Source organism: Papaver somniferum, chromosome 8 (assembly GCF_003573695.1).
Source record: "Papaver somniferum cultivar HN1 chromosome 8, ASM357369v1, whole genome shotgun sequence".
NCBI lineage: Eukaryota > Viridiplantae > Streptophyta > Magnoliopsida > Ranunculales > Papaveraceae > Papaver > Papaver somniferum.
Window position 1 is genome coordinate 26,605,886 of NC_039365.1, and position 15,073 is coordinate 26,620,958.

At 40.0% G+C, this 15,073-nt stretch overlaps 1 protein-coding gene, 1 long non-coding RNA gene and 1 pseudogene across 5 annotated transcripts; 1 reads left to right on the plus strand and 2 right to left on the minus strand.

The window, feature by feature from the left end:
- Positions 1 to 1,851: 1,851 nt before the first annotated feature.
- On the minus strand, positions 1,852 to 2,803 carry LOC113303384. The gene is made up of 2 exons (XM_026552415.1): positions 2,635 to 2,803; positions 1,852 to 2,563 (listed from the first exon to the last, which is right to left on the minus strand). The coding sequence occupies exons 1-2, from the start codon at positions 2,764 to 2,766 to the stop codon at positions 1,892 to 1,894; spliced, it is 804 nt and encodes a 267-aa protein (XP_026408200.1). The 5' UTR covers positions 2,767 to 2,803; the 3' UTR covers positions 1,852 to 1,891.
- Positions 2,804 to 6,608: 3,805 nt separating this feature from the next.
- LOC113301246 lies at positions 6,609 to 9,867 on the plus strand. Of its 4 annotated transcripts, none has more exons than XR_003336134.1 (4): positions 6,609 to 6,770; positions 7,063 to 7,154; positions 9,288 to 9,478; positions 9,564 to 9,867. It is a non-coding gene; the product is annotated as an uncharacterized LOC113301246 (long non-coding RNA). The 4 variants fall into 4 exon arrangements; XR_003336136.1 differs by having other exon boundaries at positions 6,613 to 6,937; XR_003336137.1 differs by having other exon boundaries at positions 6,613 to 6,865.
- LOC113301245 lies at positions 7,172 to 10,360 on the minus strand (annotated as a pseudogene).
- Between the last annotated feature and the right edge of the window lie 4,713 nt (positions 10,361 to 15,073).

A 15,073-nucleotide genomic window follows, 5' to 3' on the forward strand; every position in this document is an offset into this window, starting at 1 on the left:
GCTGATTTCCTAGCCACGCTAGCATCGAAACTGTAATTTGAAGGTTTTGAGGAAACCCTGAAAATGAAGAGACGAATCGTGGCTTCAACATGGATTTCACAACCCGAAGAGGATGAAGCTGGCGACTGGAGAACACCAATTATCCAAGAGCTTAACAGCTCGCTTTCCCAGGGAAAGGTCAGTCTCAAAACCTTACAAAATTTCTTCATGCTCCGAGAGGTGCTCTACCATCGAAACCCAGACAGTTCCTTGTCAAGATGTCTCGGAGAGGGAGAAGAACAACAACAACTCAACTGCGTCCATGTTGAAGTCTGCTGGCAAACATTAGTGGTAACACTCTATCGCCGTTTGCAACGCCTTGGCTACTAGTGGCCAGAAATGGAGGCTCAATCTCGGTTACTTCAAATAACCTGTTCTAACTGTCAAGCGCCGCCGCATCAATTAGAAGTTTTCAATATTGGTCACGCTGGGGACTGGCAGGAGCCATACACCCGTTACCTTCGTGACGGTATGCTCCCCACCAATAAGAAGGAGGCAGTCAAGATAAAACAAAGGTCCGAGAGATTCGTATTCCACGAAGGAATCTTATATCGTAAAAGCTTTGGAGGAAGTTTGCTACGATGTTTGAACGAAGCAGAAATCCCAATCATGCTAAAACAGATGCACGAAGGCGAACATCAAGCAAAACGTAAATTATTCCTTCAGATACACGAGAAATACTACTGGACAACTATGGAGGATGATGCAGCTGTTTTCGTCCAGAGGTGCAAAAAATGCCAAATTCACGGAAACCTTATCCATGTACCATCAACTCCCCTGCATTCAATAAGCAGTCCGCGGCTCTTTTACAGCTGGGGACTCGACATCATTGAAAAGATCAATCCACCGTCCTCAAAGAATCACGATTACATAATAACAACAACCGAATATTTCACCAAATGGGTCGAAGCCATACCTTTACGAGAGAAGAATGGAACTACAATCACGGCATTCATTAAGGAGTACATTATCTACCGATTTGGCGTGCCTAAACACATCATCACTGACAACGACACTCCTTTCGCAAACAAGTAAGTACGGGAGCTACTCGAAGAATACGGAATTAAGCAATCCTTCTCCACCGTGTACTACCCCCAAGGGAACGGGCAGGCTGAAAGCACCAACAGAACTCTGGTCTGAATCCTCAGTCGGACAGTGCATGATAATCCTCGGACATGGCATGAGCAATTTCCAATGACACTCTGGGCGTACCGGACATCACCAAGAAGTTCCACCGGCGCCTCTCCCTACTCCCTCGTTTAAGGCGCAGACGCCATCCTCCCAGCAAAAGTTAAAATCCCGTCGGCTAGGATTGCCGAAGCAAGTGGAGTTCGATGGAATGAAGCTGAAGCATTGAACGCCAGAGTCGCAGAATTGGACACTGTAGATTACAGAAGATCCAAGGCGGAATAACACGCACGAGCATACAGAAATAGGGTTTCCAGAGCATACAAAAAAACCGTGAGTGGGAAATTTGGTACTAAAGACTGCCAAACACATTCAGCAAGACGCGTCTGCACCAAAATTCTCCGCAATATAGTCACGAAAGCGTACAAAAGTGGGTACTACAAGGTCATTAAAGAAGACGGAGGAAAACTGGAGGCAGTCATCAACGGAAAGTGGCTTAAGGCATACTACGCCTGACCGCCACCTCGCGCCCCGCCGTATCACAAACAGATAGCCAGACATCTCTCCACTTTTCTTCCACATCTCAAATATTAAGTTTCTTTTCCTTTGTTTGATTGAAGAAAATCAATAAAATTCTCTTATTCTTTCAAAAAAAAAAATCAATGCAAAAAAAAGGGGGGCAAAAACCTGCTCAATACTCAGAAAGAAACCAAACATCTCGCAACTACATAACACAGAAAAGCCTATCCAACAGATTGTAATCCCTCGAAAGCATCATCTTTAACCGGCTTTGATACCTTTCAGTCATACTCTTCAAGTTTCGGATTGACTCTTCCACCTTATGTGACTCCATGGCCAGAGATTTCTTCTCTTCCATAATAGCTTTCGTAGCAGGAACCACGCCAGCAAGAATACCGGCTCTGTCGACCTTCACAATATTAAGACGACGCCGCAACCAGCTAATGTTGAACTTCAGGGATTCACAGGTAGACACCATTTTCTCCCACTTTTGAATAGTTGGTTCCGCGACAACACGTATAGACATACTTTCCACTTCGGCGACCATTGGCAAGAGACAATTCACTGTGGAAACTAAAGCAGACGAACAATATTGCACCACACTCCTGGTGGCGATGTGGCCATATATCCTCCATATCTTTGTGTAAAGAGTCACGAATTCTTTTTGCCCCAGAAACCCACCGACGTTTCGGTAATTAGAGGAGAGACACCTCACGCGGGTTGCGAACGACAAACCTGCATTAGGATACTCATGACAAGAAATTCCTAAGTCGACGTTCTCCAGATCTGCAGCGGTTGGTAGGATCAGGCTCGAAGAAAAAGGGGTAACCAAATCATCCTCATCAATGATGGTGACGCATGCTCCGACAGGATATCTCTACACAGAAGAAAAAACTTTTGTCATTCATCAGCAAACAATGAAACATCTGTCGGTCGACGAAAACATACCGGTATAATATTCTTGACTCGAGTGACCCGGATGGGGGAATTGTTGCAAGAGTCAGGCCTCACGCGTTTGACTAGAGGATCTAGCTGGCTCGAGGATGATTCACTTCTGATTGACATGATGAAGAGATACATACTCAACAAGAGGAAATCTCTGTTGTAAAACGGGGAAGACGATGCCGCTTCTCCGGCATAAATACCGTGGAAACCCTAAAGGAAGAAAGAGAAACAGAGTCTGAGTAAACATAACGTGATTGCATCACGGCCTGGAAATCAGCCTCGAACGAAACCCCTCACCAAAACCCTAATGAAAGCCAAACAAAGGAGACACGAGGGTGTGATACTTTGGCATTTGAATAAGGAAAGGATTTCTTATTCGAACTACGTGTGGAAAGAGGCAACCAGGCACACAATGGCAAGATTCACGGTATCAACACGCCACGCAAACGCCCAAGTCACGTCATGCCGACGCCCAAGTCACGCCGTGCCAACATCCGCGCCAAGTCTGCGCTAACAGCTCCCTTCCAAACCACACCAACACCAACAACTATCCAAGCCAGCGTCTCAGTGTCCCCTAACCCAGCCAAGACGACGCATGACCAGAATAAGCCGACGATCTTCATCTCACCACCTCACAGTCTACACCACAAGTAGAATCTATGCAAGGCCGCCGAACACGAGAATCACCAAACTCTCCTTACCTCTCGAAAAAGGTTAGTCGGGCCTTCTTGACCATCTTTTCACGACTTGTAGCTTCGATTTTTGTCCTCGCCTGTCACCATCTTATTCTTACCTCACAAAAATGCTACTGTTCCGAGCTAAGCAGGGGACTTAATGTTGATGGTGGTTTTTAGCTTAGGGTTAAAATCGTAAAACCGCACATCTGACATGACGCCACTATGACCATTAGCGCATTTATTAGACCAATCAGCATGCCTACATAAGAATTACCAGGGTACCTTTTTTTTATGTATCATGTTCCACGGCAGAAACCTTAACATTGACCGACATCATATATGCCAAACCCTAATTCTCATGCTACCGTGCCAATGGAAAACCACGCCAGCCACGTCACCGCGCCAAGGCATGCCAACCATGCCAGCCGCATCACCGTGCCAATAACAAACCTTTCCAGCCACATCTCCGCGCCAAGGCACGCCAACCATGCTAGCCGCACCACCGTTCCAATGGAAAACCTTGCCAGCCACGTCTCCGCGCCAAGGCATGCCAACCATGCCAGCCGCACCACCGTGCCAATGGAAAGCCATGCCATCCACGTCTCCGCGTCAAGGCATGCCAACCATGCCAGCCGCACCAAATGTGCCAATGGCATGCCGCGCCTAAGCCATGCCATGTCGGCCTTCCCTTCATGGCTGCCAAAACGAAGGCGTGCGACAATCAACGGCCACCCTTCCATCTTATATGCAAAACTCAGCCGTCCAAGATCACCAACCAACGCATGGTAACCTTTGATCCAACGCCAAAACCCTAATTTGGCCGCGCCTAAAACATGCCAAGGCATGCCGCGCCTAAGCCATGCCATGCCGGCCTTCCCTTCACGGCTTCCAAAACGAAGGCGTGCGACAATCAACGGCCACCCTTCCATCTTAGATGCAAAATCTCGACCGTCGAAGCTCACCCCCGAGCCGGCAAGTCTCCCAAGCTCAACTTTCCAGACAACAACAACATGCTACATGTTTTCCATGAAAACACTCGAGACATCAATACATGTCACAAACTGGGGGATGCTCATTGGGTATTGGTTTGGCGGTTTACAGCGTGCGGCGTCTACGCCCGTTACAAGACAGTGTCATAAGGATGAGGCGGTTAGTAAATACAGAAAGTAATGGTAAAATGTTTTCTTTTATGGAACATCAATTCCAGGCGTTACCAGTTACCACCTCCTCCCATTTACTCATCCGTTTTCGATTTCTTAGGAGACCAGGGTACGTTTCACTTCGACTTGTATAAATAGGTCTTACCTATTTTCACCGAACAACAAGTTCAGCTGAGGAGGATACAACGCTCAGAAAATATTTGCTATCTTTCCATCTGTTAGCTTCCCACTTTCTGATACAAGTCGTGAAACAACTACTCTTCCAAAATCAACTATTCTGGTCTCAACACTCTCTTCGCTTCCCTCCCCAAGACCAACCCTTCTCCTTCACTTTGTGACCGAAGCAAGTATGGAACGGCCATTTCTTGGTTTAGGATGGATTTGTACAGATTGATCTCTCGAATCTAAAATACTCCCTTGCAGTACATTGTTTAGGGTTTAAACTCGTTTCTCACCCACACACCCGAAATTACCAAAATCATTAGAAATCGTTTTCACCCTCAAACAACGACACACAAAAAAAAAAAAATCTTCGTCGATTCATCGTCGTAATCGTCGATATGAAAAACTTTAATCCGGGAAGAGAATTAGAAGAAGAAATGGCGCCGATGAGAAAGTAAGTGAACTAAGACCCTCACTTGTTTTGATTTTTTCTTGAGTTTTGGTTGTGAAATTAAGGTCTGGAACCGATTATTTTTAGTTAAGGTGAGTGGGTCGTTACTCTGTATTTTCTTAAACCCTAACGATTCGTCATATGCATGTTAACTCTATGAAAAATCATTAAGCTATATGATGTTTAAGTTAACGACCCTAATTCTGCTACTACAATTTTTTGTCCTAGATTTGGGTCGTTACCTCTGTAATCGAATCTATTGATAAACCTAATTCTTCTAAGAACAGTCTCTCTGTCTTAAAAATTAGAAGTGTCGTCAATATATATATACGAGTCGTCATTGAACTCTTATGGTTTGGATTAGAGTCGTTACTCTTAGTTGACAACCCTAGTTGCAAAACAGAAATACTCACTGTCCAAAATATTGATAGGGTCGTCACGTTATTTGTTAGTGTCGTCATGTTTTCTATTAGAGTCATTTTTGTTTTAAAGAATAAGGTGACGACCCTTGTTCTGATAGCATGAAATACTCAACTGATTTATTCCTTTTTTTGTGTATGTTCCTTTTTTGTGTATGTCCCTGGTCTGATCCAGACCGTATGACTACAAGTATGACGACCCTAAGTGTTACATTTTACAGGGAGTTTTGGTTTTAGAGTCGTTCATGGTTTAACCAAAAAAACATAACGACTCTGGGTGACCTAGCTAAAAAGGGTCGTCAATCTATATCACACTACCCTAACGATTTTTCATAACCTGGAAAAGTTGCAGGTTTGAGTCGTTATTAGTAGTGTCAATATATTGACGACCTCACAGAGTCGTTTGGGTATACACCCCCGACTCTGACGACCCTTACACTGAGTTGTTCCATAGTGGGGATGATTTGACCACTTGGAGCAACAAACACACAAATCGAAGGGTATAAGATGTTTACCTGATTATTTTGAGCTTGGGGTTCCTCATTTTGAGGGTTGGTTCTTTTATTTGTACCAATATTCATGGCTTCCTCTATTAACATCTCTTCATCAAACATCCAATAGTTTAGACAATCTCACTTTCAACACAATCATGTTTGTTATGTGAAGCTTCACCAACATCATTTCCTTCACTACAATCACTCATTTCTAAAAATCCTAATTTTCCCCACAAAAACTCCTCTTCTTCTTCTCAACACACAAAAACACTACCTTTTTTTCCCCCCAAATTTTAACTCTTAAATCTGATTTTAACTCAAACAAACTAATTAACTTAACTTAACTAATCATTAACACTAATTATTTAGGGGTAGTTTAGCCATTTTAAAAAAAATGGAATAAAGGATAATCCATATTTGTTATTCCATGATCCTTTTTGTCCAGTAGTGCAGGTCCCCTAATTGTTTTTAAGTCCCCAAATTAAACTGGAAAAAATAACCATGGTCCCAAAAAATCATTCCTAGGCTATTACTTAGAGATGATAACCAAGCCACAGGCCCACAGCCACAACTACAGGAACAGTGAGACCCCATTCATGACCACAAAATTGAATTCGAGTATTGCAGGTGTGAGATTTCAATGCTGAGGGAACACTTGATAGCATCATCATTAATTTCACGGTTCCAGATAGGTACAAAGTTTTCTCTTCAACATTGCAATCTCACACCTCCATAAATTCCATCATCATCATGTTTCATCTTCATCAATCTAACTGGTGAAGTTTTCTCTCTCAGTAATCAACGGATCCTATTACAGATTCTAAGCTTTCTGATCATTTTTCTTTTGATTAGTTTGAATCTTTGTCTCCATGTAATATGTTCTTTCAATTGTATATTAGATCCTTACCCATTTTATGGATGCTTATAAAAGATGAACGAAACTGTATGGCCATCATTTGTTAATTATCATGTTATTATTTATTTGATTTTCTGAATGTTTTGGTTGATTTCTTAGATTGATTGGAGTGACATTGAGACAGTTATTAACCAGATTATCTTATTTTGCAGGATGTCCCTCCTACAATTGGGAGCTCTGAACAGCATGTATCAATTTGTCAATATATGAGGAAATCAGCTACAGGTGTTTACCCTAGCAATGGGTATGAATCTTGTACCTTTCGCTTTACCTTTTTTCCTTGGTTGACAATGATTCTTTAGCTATTGAACTTCGTTTTATATTTTCTGCATACCATATGAAGTGCTTGTTGGATTTGACAACATTTAGATTTTATTTGACAAGGTTAGTTCTCAATCTAGCCAGTTTGAATGTTTGAATAGAAATGAACTAAAGGGATGCTACCGACTAATATTATAAGCGCAGGCTGACCTGGGATTTAGGGCGTTTGATTTCTTTTAGCTAGTTGCTAAAATGCACCATACAGTAGGTCTGTTAACCAACTGCATATAAAACCAACTATGTAAGCATATGCTTGAATCAGCTTGTTAATCTAAAGGAAGAGTAATCAAAAAATCTTCTATCAATACAATATACACGCTTACTATATAACAGCATAACTAGAAGTAGCATTTGGACATCAAAGCATAGCATTTGTTTTTATAAGTAGTGTTATATACATAAGGCTAGCCGGTGGGTTTAGATCAACTTACTTTTGACTGTGAATACACTTTTAGGGAAGATTTAGGCATCTCTATCTAGATCACTTTTTTATCCAATTCTGTGAAAAGCTTGAAGATGGAGGCCACCATCAATGTGTAGATTTATCATGGTTCTGTAGTTGACCCCTTTTGTTTGATCAGTCAACTTGAATGTGAAGTATCTTAGCAAAACAGCAGAAAAGATCTTCATCTGCCTATAGGAAAACTCTTTCCCCAAACAAATACGAGGCCCTGACTGTAAAACCAGTAAAGTATAGATTGTTAAAAAATTAAGCTTTTCATTCTTGTTTTGGTTTCGGGGGATTCTTAGTCTTGTAGGTCAAGCGCTGAGATCTTTTCCTATTAGTCATATGCAATGCATGTTGCAAATAGTATAAAGTGTATTCAATCTACACAAAGAGGTCATACTCTCAAAAAATAAGATCTTAGGCCATGTCTCTGTGCTCTCAGTAGAAGGTCTAAGAAGAGTGTCATAATATGGAGAAAAAAGGACTAGATGCTGCTTGAAACAAAGTCTGATCAAGGTTTCAGATGCCCTTAACGACCTCATTACTAAGGGTAGAAATATCAAATATGGTTACTTAGGGTCAGGCTTTCACCTGAAAGGCTGTGAACTTAAAAGGGCTCTCATTCTGGAAAACCCCTTCTTCATTGAGCCATCTTTCTGGACGGAAGACTTCTGCATCATCTCCCCATATAAATTGCATTCGTCCCATTGCATATGGCATATAGGCTACCATATCTCCTTTCTTGACATCAAATCCATCAGGCAATGTATCATCTGAAAAACAAATTTTTGGATCCTGCAGTGCCAATAGAATAATTCCTAGGAGTTACACGAAGTATTTGGTTCTGTTGTTTCATATCAAATATAGGTGAACAGAACTCCCATTGTGTGAGTGGTGGAGATAACATTTGGAGATAACACTTCACTGTTTTGGCATATAAGTTCCCACCACACATGGTACAGTTATCTTTGCTCATGTTAGAGATGGGCCAACAATTTCATTGTTTCAAATTAGAAAATGGCAAAATGCAAGGGTTTGCCATGTATGGTGCAGTGCAGAGGATGATGAAAAGGTAGATAGTAAAATTACCAGAGGAACTGCAGGGTAGAGCCTTAAAGTTTCAGTTAGAGCTGCATGGAGGTACTGCATATATTCTAAGGCTTCTTCTGTTATCATGGTGCAAACTCTTCAAAGGAGGTGCTATTTTTCGCTTTAGTTGCTTCCCTAACCTCTTGTGCCACCTTTTCTAGAATGTCTGGGTGCTGGCAGAGCATGCATAGGAACCAAGAAAGAGTGGCAGCTGTTGTATCTTTGCCAGCAATGACAAAATTGAGAATTATGTCTCTTAAATACTTTGGGTCTGTTACATTTGATTCTAGAAACCTCGAGAGTATATCATGCTTCTTCATCTGCCATCCCAAAGTGAAACATTTTAATAAGCTAAAATTGAGTCAGTTAAAACTTAAAAGTAGAATAGCTCGAGTCAGTTAAAACTTTAACTTACAGAAGAATCATTTGGTGAATTTGAAATCTGCTCCATCTTGGTATGAATTAGTTTATAGACAAACCCATCAATCACTTTAATATTTTTCTTTAATGTTGATTCAGATCCGATATTTAGAAATCTCTTTATCGGCCATGAGATATCAATATAGCGCCACGAAGTTGCCGCGCTTGAATCGTCGAACGCGTTAGCAAACGATGCTCCTTCACTTGAGCCACACATGCTATCTAGCTCAATCCCGAATGCAACTTGAAATATCGAATCCAATGTCGATTTCATAAACAAATCCTAACAGGTACAAACCTTATAAGAATTCTTAATTCCATGAAAATACTTAGAAATTTTAATATGCTCTCACTTACTTGGATATCCATTGACAGGTTAGAATTGGCATTGTCAGAAATTACTTGAGCGATTTTTGCTGCATTCTTTTGGAAGACAACACTGCTGAAGTCTCTCAATACTCTAGTAGAGAACTCATAGCTAGATATCTTCCTCTGATGCTGCCACTTATCACCATCTACTGCGAAGATTCCGTCCCCAAGAAGATCTTTCAAATTGTTGTAGTTGTACGATCCCTGCAATGAGTATTTATAAACTAAAATAGTGAATTTGAAATTTCTGTTAGATCTATGTCAAACCAAGGTTGAACTGAACATTGAAGTGTCAATCAAGGTCATGTTAGAATGAGAAATGAGAGAATTTGACTTGTGGGGCTGTATTATTGTCACCTTGCCGTAGTTTTGGAAGTTCGTTTTGAGGATGTATTCGACATTTGCAGGATCAGAAGTGTAAATCTGGCTCTGAAACGGATTGACGAATCTAAATGTTTTGTATTTGGTGGCAAGATCTGTCAGATAGTGATATATTGTATTGAAGTTGAGAATCTGATTAATTGTAGTGCCTGCAATCGGATGATATCTCTTCTTCTTCATCATCATCTTATCATTGTTTTTCGACAATCGTCTGCGGAACAAATTATTGATGATGTATAGGGAAAAAATTATTACTAGAGTTGCTGAAATTACAGAGAAGTAGGTGTAATTGGAGTTATCCATGGTGGTTTGAAGCTCTATGTAAACTCTGGTGTGTTTTTTATCGAGATTTTGTGTATTCTGGGTGAGTTTTTACTTAGGATCTTAAGAATGTCAACTCAATCTTACTGGTTACTGTGTCAAAGTTGTCCAACTGATGATGATAATGATAATTTAAAAACTAAGTGGATTGTGACGTATGTCCGGTTGACCTCCTCAACTGCATACTGCACAGGGAGATGCTACGTATACCTCCAAACATCCCGAGAGGGGATCGTGTGGCGTTTGGGAGTGGTTCTGGATCACTAAAGGTTAAAAGTGGGATCACTACTTTCTGTCTTGGGGGATTTTTATTTTTAGTCGGGAATAGGGCTCGGTACATATAGCATTTCCGTAATGCATAGCATTAGCATTTGAAGAAATTTGCAGGTTGTTTGGCAACCCAAATCACTGTGAAATTTGTAGTTGGTTTCCAAAAATCACCCTGGAATTCAATTACCAAAATTCACTTTTAGATTTCAAATATTCTTTTTACGTGCTATGCGACATTGGTCTTGGCATCCCAGTTCTCCATCCCTATGTAAAAAATATTATTTTGTGCTCCAAAACCAGATACGAGAAATACGACTGCGAAATTCCTAGACTCGAGGAAAGATAAACTTGAGGAAAACTGTCCATTCCCTCGCTATACTCTTTGTTCCATGTCATTCACATCTGTATTTGAATGCAACTAGATTTTTTCCCCGTGCTACGCACCGGGCAGATCCGAAAATCCTTTTGGCTCGTCCTGTTCTGATGCATGTTTAGGATTTTTGATTTGATATACTTCGGGTTCGCCTCGCCCCGACACATACTTAGGATTTTTTATTTGGTGTGGTTTGGGTTCGCCTCGCCCCGTTACTTAGGAATTTTGATTATGCCCGTGCTACCCATCGGGCATTTTTTTTCTTTTTACCATATTTTTGTTTTGGTATGGTATGGCCTCGCCTCGCCCCGTCATTTTTTTTATTTGGTGTTGCGGGGATTCGGGACGTTCGCCCTGTCCCGTCGTGATGATATGAAACGGCTTCGCCTCGCCCCTTTACTTAAGATTTTTTATTTTAAATCGGTGTGAACATATTTAATCGGTGTACTTCTTTACCTTTCATTCTTATAATCGAATCAGTAAAGATGATAGCATTATTTCGAAGGATATTAGATATACATATTACTATATTAGATTTTTATAAGCTCAATTTGAAGCCACTGTTTCAAATCATACCTCAGATACATCTGATGATGCGTCTTCAAATAATGCTCATGTCAACTTAGATAATACCTCCCAATCGCCTAACTCTTATCATTCCTTTCATGTGACAGTTTCTGAACAAAACCAGTCCAAGTGTTTCAAGACATCCACTTCAAGCACTGGTGGCCAGGTACAATTCCTATACTTCAAGCCTTTTAGTATTTTGTATAATTATTATTGGTTAAGTTTTAATTTTGGGTACTCTCTAGTTAGCAATAATCAATCTGTGAATATTTCATACTACTTGGATTACTTTAACATTAAAATGAAGGTGTTATCATGTCCAAGGATTATCCTCTAAAGAAACTAGAGATTATCTAGGAGACATCATTCAGAAGCATAATCCAGATATTATATTTTTAATGGAGACAAAGGTTTCAGAATCTAGAGCAAATTTTTTGACTCAACGATTTTGCTATCCTAAATCATTATTTGTTATCTCAGTTGGTCTATCTGGAGGTTTAGTATTACTTTGGAAGGAAGGATTTCCATGCGATGTTGTTTGTAGCAAAGATAACATGATTCACTTGATCATTTCATCTAATGCTTCAAAAAAAGAATGGCTCCTCTCCTGTGTCTGTGGTTCAACTTATTCTGAGATGAAACAAAAACAATGAGAATTTCTTATAGAGCTGAGTGACAATGTCTTTCAACCCTGGATACTCATAGGAGATCTTAATGTTCATCTAAATCATCATGAGGCATCTACAAGTAGGAATTCACTAGATAATTAGGTTTGTAATGTCATTAATAGCGCAAGACTAGTAGACATGGGATATATAGGCTCTAAGCATACTTGGTCAAATCGTACCAATGGGAAGGGTTATAAGCGGGATAGAATTGACATGGCACTACAGAATTCCAATTGGATTACAGATTATCCAGATTCCAAAGTTTTACATCTTCCTTTCTTGGGTTCGGACCATTGTCCTCTACTTTTTATTACAGAATCCAGTACTATCAAGCCAAATAATGTGTGGAAATTCTACAGATGCTGGCTAAGTGACTCAACTTGTTCTGACTTAATTTCAGAAACTTGGGATACTTCACTGCCAAATGTAGACATCACAACTAAGCTTTCTTCTGTTAGAAGGAATCTATCTAGATGGAATAGACAACATTTTGGTCGAATAAACTTTCATGTCCAACAGCTTCATCAACATCTTTCTCATCTACAAGCTTTGCCATATAGTGATAGCATTTCACATGAAATTAATCTAACTATTCAAAAGCTTGATTATTGGAAAAGAATTGAGGCTGACTTCTAGCACCAAAGATCAGGAGATCATTGGATTAAAGAAGTGGACTATAATACGGCTTATTTTCATGCTAGAGCAAATAGGAGAAGGTCCGGGAATACTATTTCTGCACTGAGAGATTATAATGGTTGTTGGTATCACACTCAGCAAGATCTCGAAAACCTTCTTACTACTCATTTTGCTACAATAGCTACTTCTACCAATCCAGTTTTCCAGCCAGACTCATTTGATATCATTCAACCACTTATTACAACAGAGGAAAACCAAGCAATGATCTCTATTCCATCTGAGGAGGAAATCTATAATATGCTTAAAACCATTCCTAGTTGGAATGCACCAGGGCCGGATGGATTTCCGGCAGGATTTTACCAAAGTCAGTGATAAACAGTTGGATATGATATCATTAAACTGGTACAAACTTTCTTTTCTACTAAACAGCTACCACCTCATATAAACCAAACTACCACTTGTTTGATCCCAAAAACCCATCATCCTTCGACTCCAAGTGATTACAGACCCATTGCACTCTGCAATATCACTTACAAAATAATTTCCAAACTTCTGGTCACTAGAATGAAACCACTCATGGAGAAAATCATTTCCCCAACACAAGCTGCTTATGTACCAAAAAGGTATATAAATGACAACATAGTGATGGCACATGAGCTGATTCATTCCATGAAACGACCCAAGAAGAAACAAGGACTTGTTGTTCTCAAATTAGACATGTCGAAAGGCTTCGATAGGGTGGAATGGTCTTTCGTTGATAAGATGTTGTTATCCCTGGGGTTCTGTGATGATTGGAGAATGATCATTCAGCAGTGCATTTTGACAACCTCAGTCTCGGTTCGTCTTAATGGCAGTATGGGTAAGCCTTATATCCCTTCTCGTGGACTTAGAAATGGAGATCCTTTATCTCCCTACCTATTCATAATCTCAATGGAATACCTTACAAGATCACTAATGCAAGCTGGTGCACTGGGTTTACTGAAAGGTATCAAGGCATCCAACAACTCGATAACTATAAATCATATGTTATTTGCGGATGATTGTATGTTATTCTTTCAAGCTAACAACAATGGTATCAGTCAGGTTAAAGATAATTTGCACAAAAATGGTATCAGTCAACTTTTATTGCTGGAGACATTCCTCCATCTCAAAAAGACTTTATTCAAAACATGTTGGGAGTAAAACAATTGTGTTCTTCTGATAAGTATTTGGGCCTTCCAATTCTGTTAGGTATATCTAAAACAAACTCCTTTAGCTCTATCAAGGATTCATATGCAAACAGATTATAAGGCTGGTGTTCCAAAACTTTAAATTCAGCTGCAAGAACAACATTAGTAAAGTCAGTTCTGAACTCAATTCCATCACATTATATTTAAACTTCCAAAGACTATAATTACCCAGCTAAACTTGATTCAGAGGAAGTTTTGGTGGATCCGCAAACATAATAAAGGTCTTAATCTTATTTCTTGGAACTCCCTTTCCCAAAGATGAAGGAGGGCTGGCTTTTAGAAATCTAAAGTTATATAACAATGCTCTTATTACAAAGCTTGCATGGAGACTGTGTACAGAAGAAGAAAATCCATGGGCACAAATAATGAAGGCTAAATATTCTCCTTACTACCACTTTCTCCACTTACAGGAATCACATAATAATTCATTATGGATTTGGAAAAGTATTGAGTTAGGTCTTCAATATGTTAGACAATTTCATAGATGGGATGTCAGGTGTGAAACAGAAATTCTAGTTTAGTATGACAACTGAATTAGAGGATTAGACACTCCGCCAGTTCCTAAAGATAATTATTCAACATCAGTTAGAATAGTATATGTCTCTGATCTCATGCTACATAATCCAAAGAGATGGAATATACAACTGGTTCAGGTAAGGGTGCACAGGAACCGAGCCGAAAAACCGGACCGTGCCGGAATCAGTGAAACCGTACCTGTTTTTGTACCGAACCGAGGAAGGAGGTACAGGTACCGGTCAAAAAAATGAGAACCGGCCTCTAGGGAGTACAAGTACACGGTACTATACATGTCCCGTACCGTCCTTTCCCGTTTGTACCGACTAATGTAGACCATTACATTTAGGGATTTGCAAGACCTGTATGTTACCAATTTTACTGATTCGAGTTTTTTTCGTTTGATACAAGAGCGTGGTGACTTCTATATTCTACTAAGATGAAACAAGCAGTCCTATTTTGTTTGTTCCAGGTTCTTGTGTGAAATTTACTTACTCGGGTGTATATAGTTGCAACTCCAAAGATTTCCAAGCTTGTATATACAAATTATTAATGGTT